A 14,390-nucleotide genomic window follows, 5' to 3' on the forward strand; every position below is an offset into this window, starting at 1 on the left:
CAAACACTTTTTCCCAGTCTGTGGCTTCCCTTTTTACCCTGTTAGAGAAGTTTCTGGATGCGCATAGAGATTTGATTCTTAGAAGGTCCCAGTCATCTATTTTAAGACAGATTTGTTCATCATGGCCCAAAATGAGGAGAAATAGCTGCAGACATCCTTTAATAGTTAAAACATGCAATGTGTATGGGAGCTGCAGTTTCTCCATGTTCTCACCCACCCTTGCTAATTGTCAGTCATTTGATTATTAACCATCCCTGTTGGGTGAGAGGGGGCCTCGGTAGTGCAGACAGTTTTTGACTCTGTTACAGACTTAAAAACTGGCAGGATGAAACTACCCAGCTGCTTTTGAGTAAGGAAGACTTGGCAATTTTCATGTTCAGATTACAGGCGAGGAAATTATGGAGCAGTTCTGTTCTGTCACATAGAGGGCCATGACGAGTCAGAATTGACTTTAGTGGCAATGAGTTGAGGTTTCTTGTTTGTTTTCTTCTCTTGCTTTGTTGGTGTGAAGTGCTTTCTCTTGTTTTTCTCCTTCACTTGGGTTTCCATTTCCCTGATACCAGATGAGGTTGAGCATCTTCTCATGCACTGTTTAAAAGTTGAGTAATTTGTCTTTTCCTTTGAGTCATTTCAGGTCTTGTTTGTTATGTGTCATTGAGTCAGAACCGACCTCTTGCTGACCCTCTGGTGTGTTTTCAGAGAAAGTGATGTCATGTAAGGAGATTGCTCATCCTTCTCCCAGGGAGCGGCTGGTGGAATTGAACTGTGTGCCTTTGGGATTGCAGCACAGATTCTTCTTTATTTATTCTAGATACTACTCCCTTTTCAAAGACGTGATTTGCAAGTATTTTCTCACATTTTAGAGGTTATTTTACTTGCTTGAAATCATATGTTGCATTATTTTTTAAAATTCCAGTGAAGTACAATCTATTTTGTCTTTTTTGTCTTATCCTTTCGGGGGTCAAATATAAGATGGCTTTTCTTAATCCCAAATCAGGAAGATTTACTCTTATATGTTCTTCTACAAGTCTTATCCTTTTGTTTATTTAGTTTTGTAGTCTGCTGTGAGTTAAATTTTGTTTACGATGTAAGGAAGGAGACTAATTTTATTCTTTTTTATGTAGCAATCTATTTGTGGAAAAAGACTCTTCTTTACCCCATTGAATTCGCTGGGCACCTTTGTTGAAAATCAATTGACCATAAATGTAAGGATTTCTGTCTGGACTCTGAGTTATGTTCCATCACTCTCCATGTCTGTTTTTATGACTGTTCCACACTGTGCTGATTACTGTAGCATTGTAAGGAGTTTTGAAAGTGGATGAATGAGTCCTCCAACTTTATTCTTTTTCAAGATTATTTTGACCCTTTGTGGCAGTTTTGCATTCCTGTATCAATTTTGGGATCAGCCTGAGTTTGTCAAAAAGGGAGGCGTTTTGATATAGATTGCACCCATACATCAATTTAAGGAGTATTTCTGTATAAACTTCTTCCAATCCATAAGCTAGGTTTTGAACAGGAGGTTTTCTGAATCCAGAACTTACACACATGACTTGCAGCTACACAGTGACCTCACATTATTTGTACCCTTTTCCAGTTTGTTTAATTTAACAATATGTCTTGGCAATTTCTGTCAAGATGTGTAGATGTTTTTATTTTTTTAATAGCTGTATCATGTTTTTATGGATATGCTGTCATGTATTTAATTAGGCCCTAGTTTATGTTTATTTAGAGTATTTTGAGGTGTTTTTTCCCCCTCTTTCAGTGATGGCTTGAATATTTCTGAATATATATTTTGTCTGCTTTGAGGGGGAATTTTCTTTAGGATAAATTCCTATTTCTATTGCTTACTCAAATTATGTACATTTAAATTTTGAGGGGTGCTTCCAAATTCCTCTTTAAAATATTGCAACAGATTGCTCTCTCTCACTAATGTTATTGTTGTGTGTTGTCAAGTTGGAACCTACCCAAAGTTGACCCTCCAGTGAGTTTTTAAAGGCAGCAGATTGCATGGGAAGAGATAGCCCGTCCTTCTCCCGTTGAGCAGCTGGTGGATTCAACTATGTACCTTTTGGTTTTAGAGAGGGTGAATCCAAGTTTCTCCTTGGAGGCAAGGATTTTGAAACTCTGTCTCACATACTTCGGGCATGTTCTTGGAGAAGGACATCATGCTTGGAAGGGTGGAGGGACAGGACAGGAGAGGAAGACCCTAGATGAGATAGATTGACATAATTGGGGTGATAGGAATAGATGTGTCGGAGTCAGTGAGACTGACTCAGGATAGGGTAGGTTTCAGAGCTGTTGTACCCAGGGTCTCTTATTAGTCACAGGCAACTCTACAGCATGTAACAACCACCGACACCTTTGGGACTGCAGGGCAGCTCCCTGATAGGATGCTCCCTCTCACTAATCGATTACTGGGATTGCTGTACTTCACACAGTTATTCCTTTGCATTTTCACCAACCTCTTAAGTTGGAGAGACCTTGGAGAGTGTAACAGCTACTGCTGGTGCCTGCTAACCAAAGCTTATCAGAGGCATCTTGAAAGAAAACCTGGTAATCACCTTCTAAAAAAATCTGCCATTCGAATCCTTACAGAGCACAGTTTCACTCTGATAAACATGGAGTTGCCATTAAGTGGAAAATATTTCCTTATTTTATTTTGTTTTTATTTTATTTTACCTTTGTCTTATTGCTAGAATAGTCATGTAGACTTCTCATCTGTTGGCCAGCCTTTTATAATCTGTATGGGGTTCATTTATACCCTTTACCCATTTTTCTATTAGACTAGATGATTAATTTGGTATAGGTTAAGCTGTTGGGATAAGAGGTTCCCAACTGCAGTGGCTCAAATAAGACACATGTGTGTTTTTTCTCAGAGGTTTTTGTATGTCCATAGGATCATAACAGAGGAAAACTTTAATAGGGATTGCATTAAATCCATAGATCACCCTGGGGAGTATTTCTCATGTTTCCTGGAAAGTTTATCTTTCTTAGGATGTGAAAACTTTTGGGTCTCATGCCCTTTTTCCCCCCCTACTAGTTTATTTACAAAATTCAAATACATTATTTTCCAGAACAAATTCTTTGAATTTCCCTCACCCCACCACGATTCAAATTGTACAACCCCCTGATTACTCTCCCTGTCCCCCTGGGTCTCATGCCTTTTAAGGTGAAGGGAGTCTTAAACAACTTTTTTTTGTCTTGTTGTTTGTTTTGCTCTTGTTGAATTCACGTATTGTACCTCAGCATCAGTTTTGGGTTTTGTTTGTTTTTAAAGTGCCAGTATTTCCAGATTTTAAAAATTAGTTCTATGAAATTATGTACATTTCTATTTTTATAATCCATTAGTTTGGAGCTCTTGTAGCATAGCCTGTAGGGAGTTGCAGTGCTGATCCAAGGGACACACTTCTCTTGTCATTTGAATCTGCCAGCAGTTCTAAGGGAAAACACAGAACAGCCACCTCCTATTTTGTTGACAGTCTCAGAAAACCCATAAGGGATGCGATGGGTCGGACCTCCATCTAACAGTGGTGAATTTGAGTTTTTGAGATGGTCTTAGAGCTTGATGTTCTTGTAATAAAAATACCATCAAAGGGTTACTCAGAAGCACAGAGCCTTATTTTCTCACAGTTCTGAAGGCTAACCCAGGGTCCTGGCACCTGGCATGAGTTCTTTCCTGCTCTTGTATATGGATCTTCATATGGTCTCTTCCCCCTCGGGTCACAGTGTCTGTTGTACTCAGAAGGGAGTTTTAGAATTAGTCCGCATTCTACCTGAGTGCTCCTTGGAGGCAAAAATGGCAACGCTTTGTCTCTCACACTTTGGACATGTAGCCTGGTGATTCTGTTGTTTAGAAAGATGGAGGGTCAGTGAAGGAGAGGAAGACTCCCAACTAGATGGATTGACACAGTGACTTCAGCAACAGGCTCTAATTTGTCAGAGATGATGAAGCTGGCATAGGTTAGGGCAGGGTTCAGGTCCGCTGTTCACAGGGTCACTGTGAGTCATTCTCGACTAGACAGCACCTAATAACAACTACCCCAGTATGACTTTCATATCATAAAAAGAGAAAACCCTATTCCAAACAAGATCACCTTAACAAGTATAGGGAGTTAGTACATCAGTACATATGTTAGTGAGACACAGTCCATAAAGTCGCGATATTCTTGCTGTACAGTTTGTTCTGCTAAGATCGATATCAGACTAGTCACTAACAGGTGGAGGTCAACGGTGTCCCAAATCTTTGACCCACTGTCCCACTCTCATTTCTGACATCACCTGTTCCTCCTCTGTTCATGACCCCTTGTATTATGGCTCACCAGAAGGTTTCACAGAAACGCAAAAGCTACCAGAGAAATGACTCACCTGACTGTGGGGGATGCAGGCCAGTGAGGCGAAGACTGCTCAATGGACCAGGATCCTGTAGACTGTCAGCTGCAGCACAGCTGGATGCTGTGTCCCAAGAGAGTGAGCATCCTCAAATGAGCATTCAGCTTCCATGAGCTTAGAGAGGCTTCTAATAAGGAGCTCTGGTGGCCTACTGTTGGAATCCCCTAGCTGCTCCAAAGGAGGATGGACAGGCTCCAAAAGCCACTGGAGGGTCAGTTATGCATACAACAACAACAGTAGGGTAGGGCTTGCATCCCAGCCTAATCCAATCTCCTTAATAAATACTTTATCACAAAAGAGGAGGCTGCAGGTGGAAGGACCACGTCAGGTCATTGCATTAGTTCACTGAACCACAGTCCTAATCTTATTTCTAATATTGTATAATTGCATTTCTTTTCTTCTGGCTCAGATTTGCCGGATTAGTCTTATTTGATTAGGTGCTCTCAAGAATTAGATCATGATTTTTCAGTTCTTCATTTTATGCTTTCTCCACTGGTGATTTCTGTCCTATCTGTAGATTAAAGGACTGTCATAATCCATGGGGGATTGGCTCCAGGACAAAAAGTCTGTTACATAAAATGGCAGAGTATTTGCACATAATCTATACATCTTCCCTTGTACTTTAAATCACCTCCAGTTTACTTAGAATTCCTAGTTCAGTGCAAATGCTATGGAAATAGCACTTCATGCTCCCTTTTAGCCTGTGAGGGAATGCTTGGCCCACCTCATTGCTTTCCCCCCAGATGTTTATGATCTGTGAGGTTGGTTGAATCCACAGATGAAGAATGCACAGATACGAAGACCTATGGAAGGTGGATTGTGTTTCGTTACTCATTTGGAGTTGAAAGGGCCTAGACATTCTTCCAAAATCTCTTAATCTTTCTTTAAATAAAACTGTTTTCTTGAGAGTGCCAGCATCAATTTTTCTTAGCCATTTTATTTCTGATTCTTTTTTATGACAAATTATTTTGTTTCTACATTGTAAATGTAAGTATATTGTAGTGTATCTAGGGAGTAAGTTTCTTCTTGGAATTTCCTAATTTGGATGTTTTCCTAAAACAGAGGAATTGGAAATGAGAAAGGTATTGTAATTCTTCTGTGAGAATTCAAGTTTAACAATCAACACAAAGATATAAACGATTTGAAGAAATCTACTTGTGTGTCAAGTCAAAAACAAGAGCAGGAAATGTTGGTATGTAGTGTTGAAGGTTAATACTGGCATCTCCAGACTAGACCTGGGACAGGAGTTTGTAGGAGAGAAACGATTGTGAATGATCTAATCAATCAAACGTGTAACCGTGCACTTGTTTTGTGTGTTCTCTGGCCCTGTCTACAATTAATGTAACTCTTGAAAACCAAATAAACATTAATATGTTGAAATACATCGTATGTTATTTTTACTAGGTGCTGGCAAGTTGATTCCCACATAGAGACTACAGGACAGTGAACTGCCTTGTGAACTTTCCAAGGCTGTCATTTTTATGGGAGCAAATCGTCAGACTTTTTTTTTCCTTCCACAAAGACACTGAGTGGTTTGAACCACCAGTCTTTTGGTTAGCAACCCGAGCACTTAATTGTTACAGCTTTATGCACATCCTTTGGATGATGTTAAGTAGGGAATTCAGTCTTCAAGTTGATACTTTTGTGTTAATATCACTTAAGTCACTTCTTACTCACTCATTGTCTTTGTGTCAGAGCCAACTTATAGCCAGGTTGTCAGAGGCAGAAAATTGCATGAAGGAGATTGTCCAAACATATAATTTTATATTGGTTAGTAATAACAATTAACAAGCAAGCATATATTTATTATATATTCTCAGTGGATTTTATATACATAGTTTTGTTGGGTATTATTGTTATTTGTTGATGTGTATTTTTTTCCTGGTGGTTTTTTTTTTGGTAACGGAATAGCCTCTGAAACTTAGTAAAATCCAGAGAAGAAGAAATTACTATTTATTATCATGGTCTCTCGTTATTTTAAAACACATTACTGATGTGTTAGGAGCTCTCGATGGCACACTTGAGTGCTCAACTACTAGCCAGAACATTGGTTGGTTGAATTCAACCAGAAGAACATTGGAAGTAAGTCCTGGTGCTCTGCCCCCGGAGGTTCACTGCCTTGCAAACACTATGGAGCAGTTCTCTGCACACAGAATAGGGCTTGCTGGGAGCTGGAATCAGCTTGGTGGCAATTTACAAAAACAACAAAGCATTATGAAAAATACAAAATAACTTATGATATTAGCAATTACCAAGAGTTCTTGTCTGTGAATCCTGGACATTAACATTTGTTAGAAATTGGGCAAACAAGTGGCTCTGCGGGAAAACAAAGACAGTCTTCTCCCATACTATTTTTCAACCTCTGAAACCCTACTGGAGGTTCAGCTGTGAGTCAGTTCCAGCTTCAATAATAAATGAGAGCGTTTGGAGTAGGACTTTTTTTTGCCTAGTGTAGGAATGCAGCTACTTTATATAGCTCTTTCTTTTCAGTAGGTGTGTGTTTTCTGAGATCCAAATTATGGATCAATTGTCAGTTCTTTTGACACATTTATTCTTTCTTGTATATTATCTTTATTTAGGGTTCCTCCCCCCCCAATAGCTGATGGCCTGGTTTTGAAATTCATTACACGACTCCTTCATGTTGAAACTGCTCCCTTTTAATTCTTGTGAGAGATAACACAGGCTGTTTCTCAATGCTTTTTTCATTTCTCATAGGGCATTTTGGAAAAATCAAAGGCCAAAGGTCTGCCTATCGTCATCGATGCAGTAAGTGCCACCCTGCCCTCCCCCTTACCCAGTGTTAGTGCCCCTCCCCCTTACCCAGTGTTAGTGCCCTCTAGTAGCTGTGGGGTAAATGGCACCGTCCTTGTTTTGTGCAGGATGGACTGTGGCTGATTGCTCAGCAACCGTCACTCATTCAAGGTTACCGGAAGGCTGTTCTTACTCCCAACTACATGGAGTTCAGCAGGCTCTATGAAGCCATGGTGAGTTTAAGTTACTAAAAGACAGGATGGAAGTCCTTCTCGTCTTGGGGAGCAGGGAAAGAGTTCTGTTCCCGAAGGCTAATGGCCCCAGCTTATCCTCTCAGCACATGTCTGCAAATGGCTAGTGAACATGTTTTTCAGGACTTCTGAGATGCGCACTTTCCACATCTGTACAATGAGGATGCTTTTTACAAGTGACGGTGCATTAGTTTAGAAGCCAACGCCTTTCCTTTCTCGGTAGCTCGTATGACAGTGGTGCTGTCCACAGTCAGCGCCATCTTCACATGAAATGTGGTGAGAGAGCTTTGTCTCACTGCTAACTCTGGGCAGTCAGTCATCTCTGTTCCAGAATTGCCTCACCTGCCAAATGTGGATTACTGTCGTTTCTATTTCATAGAGCTTGTTTTCCTTTCTCTCCCCCTCCTCCTCAGTTTCCTTATTCTGACTCTAGAGCAGTAGGGAGCAGTAGCAGGCATCAGGGCCCCATGTAGTCGTCTGGTCGCAAGGTAGTGTTGGCCGCGGTCCACGTGATCCATCAGTCTTTGGACTACATGTTGTCATTGTTTACTTGATGCTTTGATATTTCCCAAGTCCTCTTTACTCCAGACAAAGAGAGACACATAGTTGCATTGGAGATGACCGCTCACGAGCTTTCAAAACCCAGTGTGCTACTCACCAAAGTAGGATGTAGAACATTGTCCTGGAGGGTTGTGTTGTGCCAGTTGTATAGCTGTCCCCTGACATGAGTCCTGAGTCCCCAAGCCCATTTAAGGCTGTTGTGAGGAAGGAATGAAATGACATATGTAAAGAGGTGAGCCCTTACATAGGAAATGCCTGGTAAATGTCCCCTCTCATTCCTACTAGAGGACTGGGTATTCTGCAAAGCTTTTACACACTAACTTTGTGCAGTCTTGACTTTGGTCTGATAGCGTAGAGGAAAGGTAGGTACCTCCAACAGTATGTCAACCTGGAGTGCTTGTTATACAGACAGTATGGGCCTTCCTCCATGCTAGTGGAGTCTTTCCAAGTGTGGGGACAGAAGTATGCATTTGGACAAGTGCCCGAGTGATTCCTTAACAATGAGGTTTAGCATCACTAATGTACAGGCCAGCAGCTCTTTCATCCTCCCCAGTGTATTGAGAAGCTCGTTCATAATCTTGTCATGACAACTTTGACTTTTTCTCTGGTCTTCCCCTCTCTCAGCTTCGAGATCCTGCAGACAGCAATGATCATCACGGCGCCGTGCTGAGACTCAGCCAGGCCCTGGGGAACCTGACTGTTGTTCAGAAAGGAGAGAGAGATGTGATTTCCGACGGTGAACAGGGTGAGTGTGCCTCCCCCGCTGGGTCAGCCGCACTGTGGCAGCTGGCTGGTCACGGTCAGTGATGAAAATGAAGGAGCAGGTGCAGGGGCGCAGGCTGTGTCACACTTCTTCTGGCTGCTCCTGCCCTGCGCGTGTCCACATACATGCACATATGGTCAGCAGAGAGAGGCAACGCCTCATGAGCCCATCAGCCATGACTCAGTCATGGTCCCTATTTTATTTTGAAATATAAAGCAAGTGAAAGCAATGAAATGAAGTATTTAAAGATGGTCTTAGTCTTTATACTCAAACTGAATGTCTAAATGATGTGTATCAAACCGCCCAGTGGGAGGAGGATTGTAGCACAGCTTTCACTTGTTTCTATGCCTCTTTGACCTGGTGGTCACTCAGAATAAAAGCCATGATTATTTCCCCACTGTTTTTGAGAATAGTTTAGAAAGGCTATTCCTTTGGACAATGAAAGCTCAGTGTTACATTTTAAAGCAGGCATTGAAAGTAGGTTTCCTGGAACATTACAGAAAGCAAAAGAATTCTTGGAGCCATTGCAGCTCACAGGAAAGAGTTCTGAGGGCAGAGTATGGGGTGAGTGGCCAAGGTAGGCACGTATTTGCCATTTCTGCTGGAAATCTTCTGAAGGGTGAATGGGAAAGCCCTGCTGACTGGGACCAGATATGGGAGTGTTCTTCTCAGGAGACAGCTCATGGACTCTCTGTTTTCATAGCTTTTTTATAATTAGTGTGGCAGTTTTAGAAGTTAGATTATCTAGACTGAAAACTATTTCAAAAGTGCTGAGAGCATTTTAAAGGTTAAGATATATTTGTCATTTTTTCTTTCATATTCCTGAGAGATTATTCTCCAGAAAGGTTAAAAAGTTCTTTTGCTTCTGCATTAACATTTTGACCAAGGAAAAAAACATCTCCTTTCCCTGATGTGGTCGTTATTATTGTCCTGTGCCACTGAGTCGCCTGTAAATCATTGATTCCTTCTGTACAATAGCTCTGAACTCTGCCTTATCTTGAGCCAATTCTTTTATCTCTGAAAATGAAAAATAACATTTATAAATATTTGGACTAAGTAATTATTTAGGTAAAACATTTTAAGTCTGGTGGTATGGTGGATTAAGCACTGAGTCATAAACTGAAAGGTTGGGAGTGTGAATCCCCTATCCACTCCTCGGGTAAACGAAGCATTCTGCTCCTGTCAGGATTAACAGCCTCAGAAATTCAGTGGGGCAGTTCTGCTGTGTCCTGGAGGGTCATCAAGAGTCAGAGTGGACTCGATGGCAATAGTTTGGTGTTTTGGTTTTATAGTGTAACGTAGTCACTCCCCTTTATCTGATTGAACAGATGCAGGTGGTCCCCACTTTTCCTGTATAAGTGATGGGCTAAAACTTGGCCATAGCAGGTTTGGTTTCTGGTTCAAGGAACACTTAAGGAGCCCTAATGGGGTAAGATTTAAACCTGCTAACTGACCCAATGGGATTTACTGCTTCTTTAAGCTTGCTGGAGGGTCACATATAGGTTGGTTCTGACTTGACAGCACACAACAACAGCTGAAACAACTGTGGCTCAAATCCACCCAGAAACTACATAAGGGAGGGACCTTGTGGTCTGTAAAGATTTCAGCCTAGGAAACCCAGTGGGGCAATTTTGCTCTGTTTTAGAGCGTTTCTGTGAATGAGAATCAACTTAATGATTCTGAACTAATAACAAAAATGGAAAGGTAGGCACATACTCCAGGCCATGGTCTTCACAACTACTTGCTATGCATCAGAAAGCTGGATAGTGAATAAGGATCACAGAAGAAAAATTGTGCCTTTAAATTGTGGTACTGGAGAAGAGTATTGAACATAGCATGGACTGTCAAGAAAATAATCAAGTCCATCTTTGAGAGGGTAAAACCAAGCTGCTCCATGCAGGCAAGGATTTTAAAGCTCTGTCTCACATACTTTGGGCATGTTGCAAGGAGGAACCAGTCCTCGGAGAAGGACATCATGCTTGGAAGGATGGACAGCACAAGAGAGGAAGACCCAGGATGAGATGAATAGACACAGTAACTGAGATAACGGAGTAGGTGTGTTGGAGACAGAGAAACTGGCTTTGGATAGAGCAGGGTTCAGAACTATGGTGCATAGAGTTCTTATGCATTTCAGTCAACTCAGCGACACATACCAGCAATAACAGGCACATAATACATGCACATACAGAGAGAGCAAGTTAGGGACAGCAAATGCCAGAATTCTATGTTGTGTCAGATAGACCAATGTATTTTAAAAACATTTACCAAAGCAATAGAAAATTCTGATACAGCCATTAGGGAGCTCTGGTGACCTAGCCCAGAGGGAGATGGATCTCTAACCCAGGTAGTGCTTCTCTGGAGGCAGGAATCCGAGGAAGAAAAATGAACTACTTCCTCCCATGCAATTTACAGCCTCCAAAATAAGGTGAGTCTTTCTAGTTACTGGCACTGTGAATTGACCGCTCCAGTATTAAAGCTACATGGTTAGTGGGGAGGACGTCGAGGTGGCCAAATGGCTAATGCCCTCTTTGAAGGTGAATGTACTTTGTGATGCGAGATAAAAACACAAGTTCAGCCTCCTCTGTGGTGGGGTTGTATTACAAGCCCACCAAGAATCACCGCTAGTGTTTACGTAAGAATGTTCTTCTTGGATGTTGTGTTTCAGCAGATAAATCCATGTCTCTCTTCCCTCCTGTGCTCTTCCTTTTGTACTTAGGCACATTCCAGGTGTTTCCGCTGGCCTGCCCATGACAGTGCTTCTGACTTCCTCCTTCATTGCTGTGTGATCTGGGCCTGTCCTCTGTGTGCTTCCGTGTCCTCATCCATAAAACAGAGGTGGCCTCAGATCCTTTTGAGAAACAGGGAAGAAACAGTCCATGATCTAAAATGAGCTCTGAGCCTGGGGCAGCAGGTCGAGTTCTCACAGCAAGCTTACTTCCTTTATAGCATCTTGATTGTGGTGCCCAGGAAGGTTACCCCGAAGCTAACGCCCGACTCTGGTCTGCTCTCGTGCAGTGCTCGTGTGCAGTCAGGAGGGAAGCAGCCGCAGGTGTGGAGGCCAAGGAGACCTGCTCTCCGGCTCCCTGGGTGTCCTGGTGCACTGGGCCCTGCTGGCCGGGGCTGAGAAGACAAACGGGTGCGTGCACATCTTTATCTGTACTACTTTGACCTTGTTCCATTTTCTCAACTATTTCAGTAGCTAAAACATTTACTAAGTAGTCACTTCACAAAGGTCAAAAGAGATTACAGGGCCGAGGTTATGTCTGCATAGTAAGAACATGTGAGAATCCTTTAGTATCTACCACTGGCTGCCAGGCTCCTAATTCTGTGTCTGTGTGGATTCTGAGGTGTCTGTTCATTCAGTAAAACAGCTTTCCAGTTCATGCAAATGAATGGACAAGCTTGAAGACCACTGTTTTAGGGATTTCAGTTGTGCACATCCTATGAAACAAAATGTTAAAATAGAAAACAGATCGAGTGACATAGACCTCTGACCTTAAAGAGGTGGGCTGCTTTTATGAGGTAGCAGAATCATAAGGTTGTTTAGAACAACCAGGCTCTGTGATCAGGTTGCACTCCCATCTGTGATCCCCAGTTTCTTCATTTGTGAAAAGCTCACAGTAACCATAGCGGCCACCTATGAAATGCTCAGGCTTCTAAAAAGTGAGGTCCAGGGGGCCTCCCCTAACACCTTATGATGCTCTGCAGTGTTGGTGTTCGCACAGCCTATCACACCTTGATGTGAGCGTGAGATAGGAGTCTGGAAGCAAAGGCCACTAGGCTTTTATTCCTTGACATCACAAGAAAATTAAAGAGCACTGTTAAGACAGGGCACTGTTTTGTTGTGTGTTTTTTTTAAGAGGATGCAAAGTTTATTGTTTATCTATCACACAAAATATATTTCTGTTCTACAACAATAAAGACAGGGCACTGTTAAAATACCTGGAATCAGGGAGCTCTGGGGACACTGGGACTAAGACACATTCAACTACGAACCAAAAGGTAGGTGGTTCAAACCACCAGCTGCTCTGTGGAAAGAATATGTGGCAGTCTACTTTTTTGAAAATACCTAAAACCAGTAAATATGTGTCTGGCTTTTCTTCATGGTGAAAAAACAAAAATTGCTTTCCACGGCTCTGTCCTAACATACTTTCTGAGTGGATGAACAATATCTTTTGTCAGGGACATGAAAATCAGAGGATTAATGATCTTTTAATTATAAAGCTATGTATGTATAAACATATTTCCAAGTCAATTTTTTTAATCTGTACAGGTAAGTGATACAACTTAATCATATTAGGCAGACCCCATCACCATCACCAACTCCATAACCGTTAATACACTCTTTCCTCCTCCCTCTTTCCACCCTAGTAACCACTGATAAACTTTGGTTTCTGTACATTGGCCTACTCTTGTTATTTCATATAAGTGACATCATAACATACTTGTCTTCTCATGATTAATTTCTTTCACGAGGCACAAGATTTCCAAAGGAGGTCTGTTGGCCTAGTATGTAAGGTATCAGGCTACTACCTAAAAGGTCAGTGGTTCAGATCAACCAGTCACAGCGAGGGGGAAAGATGAACAGTCTCTGCCTATTTGTTAGATTCACAGCCTCAGAAACCAGATGAAGGGTCACTGTGAGTTGGAATCGACCTGACAGCAGTAGATACTGGGTTGCAGTTTCCATGTTTCATCCACGTTGTAGCATGGGTTCAGGACTTCCTTTCCCTTTCTGTTTAGTCGATAAAGCAGAAATAAGACTGGCCTCCTTGGACACCCCTGGGCATATCAGACACATGTTGCCAGTTTGAGGACCAGAGGTAGAAAATAGAATTAAAATCACCTATTGCAGTAGCCTCAGGCCCACTTACCTTCAAAAGGCAGTTGTCAGTGCTGTTGAGGCTCTTTACTTCCCACTGTGGTTAGCTTCTTCTTTTTTTTTTTTAATTTTTTTATTTTTGTGTGAGTGTACCGTCAAATCAGATCTGACTGGGACAGGAGGAGATTGTCCCTCCTTCACTGGCAGTGCATCTGGTAGATTCAAACTGTGCACCTCTGGGATTGTTGTGGTTAGCTTCTTGCTGACACCATTCTTGCTCTTTTCCAGTTTAAACCCTTTCCTAGTGGCTGCAATTGGTGCCTGCTCACTCACAAGGCAGTGCAACAGCCAAGCCTTTCAGAAATATGGGCGCTCCATGACCACCACAGACATGATTGCGGAGGTTGGAACTGCATTCAGAAAGCTCTTCGAAACCTGAGCACGTGTGAACAGGAAGAAAAAAGGCCACCACCAAGAGAAGGAAATTCCATTTTACAGTGGGGAAAAACCGGCACATTTATGTATGTGACGGATCATTTGAATACTATGACAGCATACATTTCTGAGTAGAGATATCTAAAGGCCAGGATAAACAGGGAAACTTTTTATAAATGTGGCATTTTATAGATGTGGCATGTAAGAGTTGGGATAAAATAGTGTATAGTTGGAGATGTTGTAAGTAGACAAAAGATTTCTGAACATTCCTTAGTTTCCCATCAAGAACTGAGGAAGAAATGAAATCACATGAGAATGAAAAATTCTTTCAACAGCTCCACTGAATTTCTTGGCTTTCTCCAAGATAAGCTGAATTTGGTTTTCTGCTTTCTATGCTTTCCTTTCTCATTCTCTACCG

At 41.8% G+C, this 14,390-nt stretch overlaps 1 protein-coding gene across 1 annotated transcript in view; it reads left to right on the forward strand.

Annotated features, from left to right (window-relative positions):
• CARKD (carbohydrate kinase domain containing) overlaps positions 1-13,976 on the forward strand; it is a 54,457-nt gene extending 40,481 nt beyond the window's left edge. Inside the window, exons 7-11 of the mRNA XM_006883952.1 lie at positions 7,105-7,155; positions 7,269-7,373; positions 8,577-8,697; positions 11,731-11,851; positions 13,826-13,976. Of these exons, the coding sequence (XP_006884014.1) occupies positions 7,105-7,155; positions 7,269-7,373; positions 8,577-8,697; positions 11,731-11,851; positions 13,826-13,976 (549 nt within the window). The remainder of the gene's footprint in view (positions 1-7,104; positions 7,156-7,268; positions 7,374-8,576; positions 8,698-11,730; positions 11,852-13,825) is intronic.
• The last annotated feature ends 414 nt before the right edge of the window (positions 13,977-14,390 follow it).

The sequence above is a fragment of the Elephantulus edwardii genome, unplaced genomic scaffold (assembly GCF_000299155.1).
Source record: "Elephantulus edwardii isolate Elephantulus edwardi_28Jun2011 unplaced genomic scaffold, EleEdw1.0 scaffold00030, whole genome shotgun sequence".
In the NCBI taxonomy this organism is placed as follows: Eukaryota; Metazoa; Chordata; class Mammalia; order Macroscelidea; family Macroscelididae; genus Elephantulus; species Elephantulus edwardii.